Source organism: Notolepis coatsorum, assembly GCF_963971535.1.
Source record: "Notolepis coatsorum genome assembly, chromosome: 20".
Lineage (NCBI taxonomy): Eukaryota > Metazoa > Chordata > Actinopteri > Aulopiformes > Paralepididae > Notolepis > Notolepis coatsorum.
The window spans coordinates 11,817,607-11,830,386 of record NC_140184.1 but is presented as its reverse complement, the minus strand read 5'-3'; the positions used below and the strand labels follow the sequence as shown (position 1 = coordinate 11,830,386).

Genomic DNA, 12,780 nt, shown 5'->3' with positions numbered 1-12,780 from the left:
CATTAATCAATGAGTATGGGGCTTCAGCACTGCAGATATACCCTACTCTAATGATCCACACGGACATTATACGTTGCTGCACTCGCTACCCACTGGCTCTGCAGATATACCCTACTCAGTCTGTCTACAAGGCTCCGTTCAGTAGCAGTCGGATCTGTTGTGATTTTTGCACAATAAATATTCAACATTCTCTTTTGAGACTCCGCCTCAGACTCTTATCATTTGGCACTAAAAGCTAAACATTGTCGCCGATATGGCTGTCCGCAACATGTCATTAATTGTGTACGCGACGTGCAATTGTGCAATGACGACGTTACCGTTAGCTAGCATGAGCTACCGGTATATGGGAAGACCATAGAAGACTGTAACGTTACTGGTGACATTGTGATTTAACTTGGAATACTCCTTTGCCAACTTGCTGTACTTTGCTTGCAGGTCTGCAGCCATTATTGCTGGATTATATGAATAGCCCCAACTTTAGCCAAGGTAATGTTAAAGCTAGCTTTCGGTTAGCTGTTCAATGCTAATAACACCAGCCACCAAGCGAACCCATGAGCTCCCCGTCAACACCGCTCTGTCGGGACGATGACATTTAAGAAAGTATCTGTTGTTAAAATGACAAATGGCATTGACACTTTAATCGATTAAGCACACGTTTGTTTTATAATGCTTACTCAACAGACCAGTGTTGTTGATAAATTACGTCATATGGTATCGGAGCGCAGCATTAGAGGGTACTCGCCGATACCGATACCAGCATTTTAGCCAGTATCGGCGGCTTTTCCGATATTGGTATCGGTATCGGAACAACTCTAAACAACAGTTTCTACGTGTGCACCCCTCCCTTTTTAAGGGACCAAAAGCAATTGGACAAACTAACGATCATAAATCAAATAGTCACTTTCAATACTTGGTTCCAAATCCTTTGCGGTCAATGACAGCCTGATGTCTGAAACCCCTAGACATGACCAGACGCTGGGGTTCGTCCCTGGTGATGACGCTCTGCCAGGCCTCTACTGTAACTGTTTTCAGTTCCTGCTTGTTCTTGGGGCATTTTCCCTTCAGTTGTGTCTTCAGCAAGTGAAATACATGCTCCATTGGATTCAGGTCAGGTGATTGACTTGGCCAACATTGCATAACATTCCACTTCTTTGCCTTAAAAAACTCTTTGGTTGCTTTCACAGTATGCCTCAGGTCATTGTCGCTCATCTGCACTGTGACGCACCGTCCAATGAGTTCTGAAGGATTTGGCTGAATATGAGCAGAAAATACTGTCTGAAACACTTTAGAATTCACCCTGCTGCTTTTGTCAGCAGTCATATCATCAATGAATACAAGGGAACCAGTTCCATTGGCAGCCATACATGCCCACCGTGCCATAACACTACCACCACCACGCTTCACTGATGAGGTGGTATACATGCCCACCGTGCCATAACACTACCACCACCACGCTTCACTGATGAGGTGGTATACATGCCCACGCCATAACACTACCACCACCATGCTTCACTGATGAGGTGGTATACATGCCCACGCCATAACACTACCACCACCACGCTTCACTGATGAGGTGGTATACATGCCCACGCCATAACACTACCACCACCACGCTTCACTGATGAGGTGGTATACATGCCCACCATGCCATAACACTACCACCACCACGCTTCACTGATGAGGTGGTATGCTTTGGATCATGAGCAGTTCCTTTCCTTCCCCATACTCTTCTTTTCCCATCATTCTGGTACAAGTTGATCTTTGTCTCAACTTTGTCACACAATTTTTTTTTATGTTTTCTGGCAAACCCTAATCTGGTCTTCCTGTTTTTGAGGCTCACCACCAATGGTTTAAATCTTGTGGTGAACCTTTGTACTGACTCTGGTGAAGTCTTCTCTTGATTCTTGACTTTGACACAGATACGCCTACCTCCTGGAGAGTGTTCTTGATCTGGCCAACTGTTGTGAAGGGGCTTTTCTTCACCAGGGAAATAATTATTCTGTCACCCACCACAGTTGTTTTATGTGGTCTTCCATGTCTTTTGGTGTTGCTGAGCTCACCAGTGTGTTCTTTCTTTTTAAGAATGTACCAAATAGTTGATTTGGCCACACCTAATCTTTTGGCTATCTCTCTGATGGGTTTGTTTTGATTTCTCAGTCTAATGATGGCTTGCTTCACTGATAGTGACAGCTCTCTCTCCTTTTATCTGTTCCTTGTAAATTAAATAATGAGGGAATAACACACACCTGGCTATGGAACAGCTGAGCAGCCAATTGTCCAATTAATTGTGGTCCCTTAAAAATGGGGAGGCACATCTAGAAAGTTGCACTTAAAGCACATCGTGATTGTTTCATTTCAAATCCATTGTGGTGGTCTACACAGAGCCAAAATTATGAACATTGTGTCGATGTCCAAATATTTATTAACCAGTAACTGTAAGTCCTTCTGCCATTTCTGTTTTCACAGCAGGTCTCCACTCTCCTCTGTAAAACGAATGCTTGTGTGGCTGTGACTCCTGTCTTCCTGAGCCTTTCAGCCATTGTGTGTCGGGTGAAGTGTGCCTGGTTTGTATGTCAGCCATCAAGTCTGCGTAGCCCCAAGGTCGGGTGCTACAGTGGTGGTGAAGGAGGCAATCTCCACCCTACATTATTGTAAAGCACTTGAGTGTCTAGAAAAGCACCAGACACTTGAGCATCATTCATGTACAAGTTGTAAAGCGTTTTGAGTGGTTGGCAGACCCAAGAAAAATGGTATATATAAATGCAGTCCATTTACTAGGGGTGGGAATCACCAGAGGCCTCACGATACGATACTATCACGATACTTGAGTCACGATACGATAGTATTGCGATACTAAATATATGGTATTTTCTCAAGCAGACAGATGTAAACACTGTAATCTGTGTTGCATGTACCTGACAAACTGAACTGTTTGTATTACAGTCATATTCCAACTTAACTGAATGCACATGTGCGCGTGTGTGTGGACTACTGTACTATTACAGGTATTTTCTTTTTATATACAAAATTAAATATCGATACTTGGCGTCCCTGTATTGATACAGTATCGCCACGCAAAGTATCGTGATACTACTACGTATCGATTCCCCCCCCCCCCCCCCCACCCCTACCATTTACCATTTAATACCTCGCAGGTTTCCGATATTGAACCAGTTGAAGGTGTTTCAGACACAACCTCTGTGACCACTCAGCTCCTCAACAATGACGTGTCAAAGCAGCTGCCTTTCAGGAGAAGCTGGCTGCTCTTAAAAGGAAGGTTCGGACATTTTTCTCTCATTTACCGATCACGTATGTGTGGATTACCATGGAGAACATTGTTGTTATCCATGACAGCTGTGGTGTCAACGGCGTGCTTCCTGTGTTAGCCTCTGTCGTTGCTAATGCTAATAGGTTCAAGGGGTTGCAACGGAATTTCCCCCCAAAATGTAGATTCCACAAACAAAATTAAGAGTAATTGAACTTGTTCTTTAGCCGTGAGATGCTCTTAACTTCACTAATGGCATTTATTTCTAGGCAAGTTTGTCTTACTTCATTTGAAATCACTGGCATAGCAACAGTGGTTAAACCATGACCATGTATAGCAGTGCCTCATCCGTAGCTAACAGTGTATTGTACTACCACAGGACCTAGCATGTCCTACCATGCTCTGTAGAAACTCATGTACATATACCGATATGCCCTACTTTGATTACTTGTATTATTGCACAATGTCGTTCTATTGGATTCTTATTATATTCTTATTATTGTATTATGCATAATCGTTGCGGGCAAGACCCCCCCGCATTTCATTGTATACTTGTATGCCGTGACAAATAAAACTCTTGACTTGACTCTTGACTTGACCACAGCCATCCTGGATAACAATATTCTTGGTGGCAACCAACATGATCGGTAGGCCACAGTGATGGAAAGATTATACAGCTATTCACCTATAGGTCAAATCAATGAACCCTCCCTTAAAGCGACCACAATTATATAGAAGTGGAGATTCTGCTGAGAGAGATTAGGGAGACATAGTGCCCTGGTCTTTCTAAGAACTCTGAACTATGTGTAGACCATTTCATAGACCACATAGTGCCCTGGTCTTTCTAAGAACTCTGAACTATGTGTAGACCATTTCATAGACCACATAGTGCCCTGGTCTTTCTAAGAACTCTGAACTATGTGTAGACCATTTCATAGACCACATAGTGCCCTGGTCTTTCTAAGAACTCTGAACTATGTGTAGACCATTTCATAGACCACATAGTGTTCTTTCTAAGACTCTGAACTATGTGTAGACCATTTTAACGAATTTCATTCGTTAGGACTGGGAATTATGGCAGTGTAATAAGCGACATCTGTGACAGGGTTAGAGCTGCTACATGTAACCTACTGTGTGTCTGTATCACTGTATTCAGGAAGGACGTGTGTGTGTGTGGGGGGGGGGGGGGGAAGAGAGGATGTCTAAGATGACTAGGCTGTTGTTTTCTATATCTGCCCCCCCCCCCCCCCAGCACCACTGTCCTTAGAGAGAAAGAGGGAGAGGGAGGGAGAGAGAGAGAGAGACCAAACAAACAGCCTTTTGATGTGTTTATTTTCACACACACACACACACGCACGCACACACACACACACACACGCACACACACACGCACACACGCACACACACTTAAAAGAAATGTACTTTAAAATAACTTTAAATAAATCTAAATGACAAAAAGAGAAGGTTTAAATGTAGATGCTTATAAATCAGTGTCTTAGTTACAGGACTTTAATCAGTGTCTCAGTTACAGGACTTTAATCAGTGTCTCAGTTACAGGACTTTAATCAGTCTCTCTCTCTCTCTCTACAGGACTTTAATCAGTGTCTCTCTCTCTCTCTCTCTCTCTCTCTCTCTCTACAGGACTTTAATCAGTGTCTCTCTCTCTCTCTCTCTCTCTCTCTCTCTCTCTCTCTCTCTACAGGACTTTAATCAGTGTCTCAGCTACAGGACTTTAATCAGTGTCTCTCTCTTTCAGCTACAGGATTTTAATCAGTGTATCTCTCTCTCTCTCTACAGGACTTTAATCAGTGTCTCTCTCTCAGCTACAGGACTTTAATCAGTGTCTCTCTCTCAGCTACAGGACTTTAATCAGTGTCTCTCTCTCTCAGCTACATGACTTTAATCAGTGTCTCTCTCTCAGCTACAGGACTTTAATCAGTGTCTCTCTCTCTCTCAGCTACACTGTAATCAGTGTCTCTCTCTCAGCTACAGGACTTTAATCAGTGTCTCTCTCTCTCTCTCAGCTACATGACTTTAATCAGTGTCTCTCTCTCAGCTACAGGACTTTAATCAGTGTCTCTCTCTCTCTCTCTCTCTCTCTCAGCTACACTGTAATCAGTGTCTCTCTCTCAGCTACAGGACTTTAATCAGTGTCTCTCTCTCTCTCTCTCTCAGCTACATGACTTTAATCAGTGTCTCTCTCTCAGCTACAGGACTTTAATCAGTGTCTCTCTCTCTCTCTCAGCTACATGACTTTAATCAGTCTCTCTCTCTCAGCTACAGGACTTTAATCAGTGTCTCTCTCTCTCTCAGCTACAGGACTTTAATCAGTGTCTCTCTCTCTCTCAGCTACACTGTAATCAGTGTCTCTCTCTCAGCTACAGGACTTTAATCAGTGTCTCTCTCTCTCTCTCAGCTACATGACTTTAATCAGTGTCTCTCTCTCAGCTACAGACTTTAATCAGCGTCTCTCTCTCTCTCAGCTACAGGACTTTAATCAGTGTCTCTCTCTCTCTCTCAGCTACATGACTTTAATCAGTGTCTCTCTCTCAGCTACAGACTTTAATCAGCGTCTCTCTCTCTCTCAGCTACAGGACTTTAATCAGTGTCTCTCTCAGCTACAGGACTTTAATCAGGTCTTGTTGTGAGAAGGAACAGGGTTTACCTCAGTCAGAGGAATGATGGATTACATCAGTGATTCCCAAAGTCGGGGTCGCGACCCAAAGGTGGGCCGCGAGCAGCCACGGGAGGGCCACGAGATGATTTCCAAAAAGAAAAGGAAAAAAAAGGATTTTTTTTTTTTTTTTTTTTTGTCAGGCCACTGAACTTAGAAGCAGGCCAGGACAGTGTTTCTAGTTGTATTCTAAAATTCTATTCCATTGTATTCTAAAATGTGACTATATGGTTTTATATTAACTTAATAAATAAACAAAAACGAAAAATCTACTTATTTCAACGAACATTTCAAACTAAATAACAGATTATGCACATAAAACGCTGAAAACAACCGAAGCAACAATAGTATTTTAATGAGGCTATTATTATTATCATTATTATTTTGCAACAAGTTAGCCCTCTCATAAATAGCACATATAAATGAATAACTAAAGCCTGACGATGTGCATTGGGCCGCGGCTCTCTGACGCCTTATTTTCTGGGTCCCGGCCTGAAAAGTTTGGGAACCCCTGGATTACATCATACCTGGAGTGGGGGGGGGGGTACTCTGGCTCTCTTTCTCTTTCTTTCTCTCTCCTCCTCCCTCCCTCCCTCTCTCTCCCTCTCTTTCCCTCCGTCCCCCTCTCTCTCCCTCCCTCTTTCTCTCTCCCTCCCTCTTTCTCTCTCCCTCTCTTTCCCTCTGTCCCCCTCTCCCTCTCTCCCTCTTCAGTTTCCCCTGTTTCATCATGTCCACCTCACATCCACCTCTCTCCTCCACTTTGCTCTTTTCCTTCTCTCTGCTCTGTCATTCTAATCTGGAAAGTGTGGATCAGAGTGGTGACATTTCTCGCTCTCACTCTCTCTCTCTCTCTCTCTCTCTCTCTCTCTCTCTCTCTCTCTCTCTCTCTCTCTCTCTCTCTCTCTCTCTCTCTCTCTCTCTTTCTCTTTCTCTCTCTCTCTCACTGTCTTATCTATCCATCTCTATCTCCCCCCTCTCTCCCTGTATCCCTCCCTCCCTCTCTCTCTCACTGTTTTATCTATCCATCTCTATCTCCCCCCTCTCTCTCTCACTGTCTTATCTATCCATCTCTATGTCCCCCCTCTCCCTTTCCCGCCCCTCTCCTCTCTCTACCTTATCTATCTCCCCCTCTCTCCTGTCTTTATCTCTCTCCCCCTCTCCTCTCTACCTTATCTATCTCTCTGTCTCTCTTCTTTATATCTCTCTCCCCTCTCCTCTCTCTACCTTATCTATCTCTCTTTCCCTCTTCTTTATATCTCTCTCCCCTCTCCTCTCTCTACCTTATCTATCTCTCTGTCCCTCTTCTTTATATCTTTCTCCCCTCTTTCCTCTTTTTTTGGTCTTATCTATATATCTCTATCTACCTTATCTATCTCTGTCTTTCCCTCTATCTCTCTCATGGTCTCTCTATCTCTCTGTCTATCTCTCTCTGTCTCTCTCTCTCTCTGTCTCTCTCTCTGTCTCTCTCTCTCTGTCTCTCTCTCTCTATCTCTCTCTGTCTCTCTCTCTCTATCTCTCTCTGTCTCTCTCTCTCTCTCTCTGGTGTCTGCAGATCATCTTCTCTCATTAAGTGACATGATGTATCAGAGGGTTCTTTCTAAGCAGGGCTGACCTGACCCTTGACCCCTGCCACTAGACCTGACCCCTGCATGACCTCCCTGGCAGAGATAGGCCAACACTCTTGCGGACAGTAGTGGAAGACACTCGTGTGTGTGTGTGTGTGTGTGTGTGTGTGTGTGTGTGTGTGTGTGTGTGTGTGTGTGTGTGTGTGTGTGTGTGTGTGTGTGTGTGTGTGTGTGTGTGTGTGTGTGTGTTAGGGCGGTATGACGTGGGCAAAATATATTGTAAATGTCTTTTGACGGACATTGCGATTTGATTATATTAGAAGCAATAGTATTTTTTGCATCATTATTTCATTTTCATTGACAGAAGTATTAAAATGATGATAATGTGATTTTTGTACCCAACAAAGGCGTAGAATATGATTTGTAGACCCGGGTATGTAGTGCTTTTTGATACATCCTTCAGCCCTGGTGTGTTTTCTTGGCCTGAGGTGGACCACGCCTGCAGCGTCACAGAGGGATCTGTGGTCTCACTCCGACAGACATGAGCTTTTGGTTGCTGTGTGGAGTTGGATACGACATTAGCATATATTGGATGCAGAGCGGCTGGCTTCCTATCTGCTAGGCTGGATTTATAGACGAGACCTTCATGGCTGAATTATTCACCGGATCTACGGACACAGTGACGGAAAGGGAACGCACACGTTTCACAGACTCACAGACTCACAGACACACACAGACACACACAGACACACACAGACACACACAGACACACACAGACACACACAGACACACAGACACACACAGACACACACAGACACACACAGACACACAGACACACACTTCAAATGCTTTATTTGAATTACACATACCAGTAGAAATGATTTGCCAAAATGTATCTCTGTTTCCACCACATACATACATGCATGCATACAAACAAACAAACAAAAACATACATACATAAAAACACACACACACATACAGCACTGCTGCTCCGTGTCCACACAGGAAGTGAATGGTGTCTGCTGCCTGCATCCTGTTTGTGTTGTTGTCCAGAGGAGTTGCCCTGACCTCCAGGTATGTATAGCTCCTGGTCCAGGACGATTGGAATGAGCTTCTCTGCTTACTGACTCAGACAACAATAGAGACTCCATGACCTCCTGGTTATGTATAGATCTGCTACTAACCGCTTATGGGGCGGTTATTGAGGGAAGGGGCGAAATAGAAGGATGGCGTGCGCCTCAGTTCAACCATAAGCATCTGGTCCTCCTCTATCTTTAACCATCCATGTGTTCTATATATCTGTCTGTCTGTCTGTCTATATCTATCTGTCCGCCTATCTGTCTGTCTGTCTATATCTATATCTAATCTACCTATCTATCCATCTCTCTATCTCTATCTCTCTATCTCTCTATCTATCTATCTATCTATCTATCTATCTATCTATCTATCTATCTATCTATCTATCTATCTATCTATCTATCTACAGGGCTGTACGCTAAGCTTTTTCACTTGGGGCACAGGTGCCCCTAAATGAAAATGTAGGGGCACAGAATATTTTTAGGGGCACTTTTTTAAATAACAAATCCCAATTTTTTTAATGAAAGTACTGTATGTATATATATATATATATATATTATTTTTTTTATCCACTTTTTCTCCTTCTTTTTCTGTTTTTCTCCATTCCCAATTTAGTCGTGCCAATTCCCCCCCTCCCCTGTCTTGATCGTTGCTCGCATGGGCCCCCACTGGTCGGTCATAGGGAGGGTTGAAGAATCTATCGCAGACGGCACTGTATCTCGCTCAACCAAAGCCTCATGTTATCCAGTGTTATCCCATAATATCTGAGTTTGCAATGCATGTCAGGTACCACAACAGAACAATTTTGATTGACAGTCCGATTCTGCCAATTACGTCACACCGCTTGCACCCACCTCTGCTGTTCTTACCACCAATTGGCAAGCCCGTATTTGTTTTTTTACTTCCGGAAAAGTCCGCCATTAGGCTACACGATAAATCAAAACAAAACGTTCACTCCCCGCCGCCCACGAGTACCAGCGCTCCACAGGAGCAGGACCCAAACTAGGCATGAGGATTTTACTGCAAAGAAATGATATATATATATATATATATTATGTTATATAAAAGCTTTTCTATACATTTGTCTGATTGATTGAAACTTTATTAACTGATTGCAGAATGGGTACAATACAGTACGGGCTCTCTGAGCAAAGGAACTGAGAGATATGAGAGACTAATGCTTGCTATGGTCGGGTAAATATGCTGATGTACTAGAGCTAGCCATGTTGCTGTTGCTAACGACGTTAGCCATACCTGTAACGGTGGGCTACTGCCACTGCTGGCTCACTGTTCTCTGTCACATTTTCATTAGACGGCTCACTAGGTCCAACACGTCGAAAATATTACGCAATACTAAAGTTACTGGTGGTTTTCTTCATTTTTAGCCTAGTAGCTAATCGGACTGGCATCTACAAGCTGCGTGCACAATCACAGTGAGTGCTCAGTCGATTCTTCCCGCTGTTCATACCTGAGTGTGCAGCTCGCGTGAGTGATGTCATCACATGCTTTGGATTAATTTAGGAGTGAAATGCGAATGCAAGGGTTGAAATCACTACTCCCAAATATTCTTCTCCACTCGCACAGGTTATATATAGGGGCCAATCTATCTATCTATCCATCCATCTATCTGCAGCTTCATCTTCACTGTGCAACTCTGGTATCACAATCTAAATATTTCCTCATCATATTACATACATTTGCAATTTATTCTATATTTCCGGTAGTTTGTTAATTTGTTGAGTCCAAGAAATGTTATCTTATCCTTTATTCTGTTTTGTGAATTGAGTGATGGTGTTGGTGATGTAGGATTCAACAGTGATTGTAGGATTCAACAGTGATGATGGTGATGATGTAGGATTCAACAGTGATGCATCAGGATTCAACAGTGATGTAGGATTCAACAGTGATGTAGGATTCAACAGTGATGATGGTGATGATGTAGGATTCAACAGTGATGTAGGATTCAACAGTGATGTAGGATTCAACAGTGATGTAGGATTCAACAGTGATGTAGGATTCAACAGTGATGTAGGATTCAACAGTGATGATGGTGATGATGTAGGATTCAACAGTGATGTAGGATTCAACAGTGATGATGGTGATGATGTAGGATTCAACAGTGATGTAGGATTCAACAGTGATGTAGGATTCAACAGTGATGATGGTGATGATGTAGGATTCAACAGTGATGTAGGATCAACAGTGATGTAGGATTCAACAGTGATGTAGGATTCAACAGTGATGTTGTTGGTGATGTAAGACACTTAACCCCTAACTGCTCCCGATGAGCAGGTTGGCACCTTGCATGGTCCACCATCAGTGTGTGAGTGAACGGGTGAATGTGAGGAACAAATTGTAAAGCGCTTTGGATAAAAGCTGCTATATAAATGCACCGTTTACCATTATTACTACCTACTATGCTAATAATATGTCTGTAATACTCTGCACTCAACACTGCAGCGGCTCAGGCTTCAGCACTGTTTGGTGAACATTGTTAGCACTCAGTTGAAAGAGTTGCACCCTTCCTGTTTGTACAGAACTCGTAAGTCGCTTTGGATAAAAACATTCAGCTAAAAGACTCATGTGAACGTGTGATGATCCTCATCCCCTCCCTCCCTCCCTCCCTCCCTCTCTCTCTCACAGTGGTGATCAGCCAGTGGCAAGGCGAACCCAAGGAGCGCGTCATCTCCCTGGTCCTCACGCACCTCCCGCTCCTGAAGCCCGGCAACGTGGAGGCCAAGGGGGAGTACATGCGCCTGCTCCCGCGCATCCTGGCCCACACCATCGAGCACGGCCGCCACCTGGAGGAGTCCCGGCAGCTGCTCTCCTACGCCCTCATCCACCCGGCCACCTCCCTGGAGGACCGCTCCGCCCTGGCCCTCTGGCTCAACCACCTGGAGGAGAGGGCCGCGGCCCGGGGCGACTCCTGGAGAGGCCTCCTCCTCCTCCTCCCGCCGGCGGGCCCCCCCACCTCCACCTCCAGCAGCAGCAGCAGCACCAGTCCACGCCTCCATCCACCCTCTCGTCGTCGGGCTCGTCCTCTCCAACACGTAGTCGTCGCGGGCTCTACCCGCTGCTGCACACCACCAGCGCTACGGCTCGGACGACCGGCTGAACGGCTGGCAGGGCTCCCGGGACTCGGGGCTGGGGGGCGGGGCCTGGCTCCAGCAGCAGCAGCAGGCTGCGAGAACGGCCACCTGGCCCTCTACCCGTCGTCCCTCGGTGCCGTCCACCATCAACACCGTGGGCACGGGGGGCGGAGGAGGCAGCACCAGTGAGTACACACGCCCCCCCCCCCTCTCACCCCCCTCCGGTGTCCCGGCTCTCCTCCTAAGCCCCCCCCCCCCCTTATTGTCCCGACGTATCTTTATCTTTATCTCCAAGGTGACACTCGAGATGCTCGTTCATACTGAGAGAGAGAGTGGCTCACGGCCCCGGATGGAATCCGAATGCGTGATATTATTAACCCTTTCACTGCCACACACGACGGAAGGTTATAACGACCGTCGGTTGTGTGATAGTAAAGGTTAACCTTCTGTGTCGTGTGGCAGTGAAAGGGGTTAACCGGCTGTTGTGTGGCAGTGAAAGGGTTAACCTTCTGTGTATTGTCGCAGTGAAAAGGTTAACCGTGTGTTAGTGCGGCAGCGAAAGGGTTAATCTCTACCGACGGCCGATTCCTGTATGAATTGGGAGTCATAAGAACCGTGGGTTGTGGTCTATTTTTGGGACAAAATCGTCCTCGTTTAGCGTAAAAAGAAAGAGTTGTTGTGTTGTTGTTGTTGTTGTTGTTGTTGTTGTTGTTGTTGAGTTTTAAATTATTTACCATAATTCGGCCGGCGATTTTGAAACGTATCACAGTTGCCCAGTCGTGACTCTCATCGGCGGTGGCTAGATTTAGTTATTGATTGTATCGGGGGGGGGGGGGGGGGGGGGGGCAGAGGGCCAAACCATGCATTCCAGTGTCATCTGATTTATTTGGGGAGGATTTATTTTTAAGGTTTAACGCTTTCACTATACCACACTAACAGCAGGTTAACCTTCTGTAGTGTGGCGGTGAGAGAGGGTCAACCTTCTGTAGTGTGGCGGTGAAAGGGTCAACCTTCTGTAGTGTGGTAGTGAAAGGGTTAAAGAGCCCTCTGACTAACATGAAAACGAGAACAAAACGCTCCTCACTGCCGCCGCACCTTCTTCAAACCGTC

At 45.1% G+C, this 12,780-nt stretch overlaps 1 protein-coding gene across 1 annotated transcript in view; it reads left to right on the top strand.

Annotated features, from left to right (window-relative positions):
* Window positions 1-12,780, top strand: part of samd4a (sterile alpha motif domain containing 4A) — a gene marked incomplete at its 3' end in the record, with an annotated part of 140,365 nt that overhangs the window by 78,740 nt on the left and 48,845 nt on the right. The window contains 5 exon segments of the mRNA XM_084337658.1: window positions 11,225-11,503; window positions 11,506-11,631; window positions 11,634-11,758; window positions 11,761-11,799; window positions 11,801-11,855. Of these exon segments, the coding sequence (XP_084193784.1) occupies window positions 11,225-11,503; window positions 11,506-11,631; window positions 11,634-11,758; window positions 11,761-11,799; window positions 11,801-11,855 (624 nt within the window).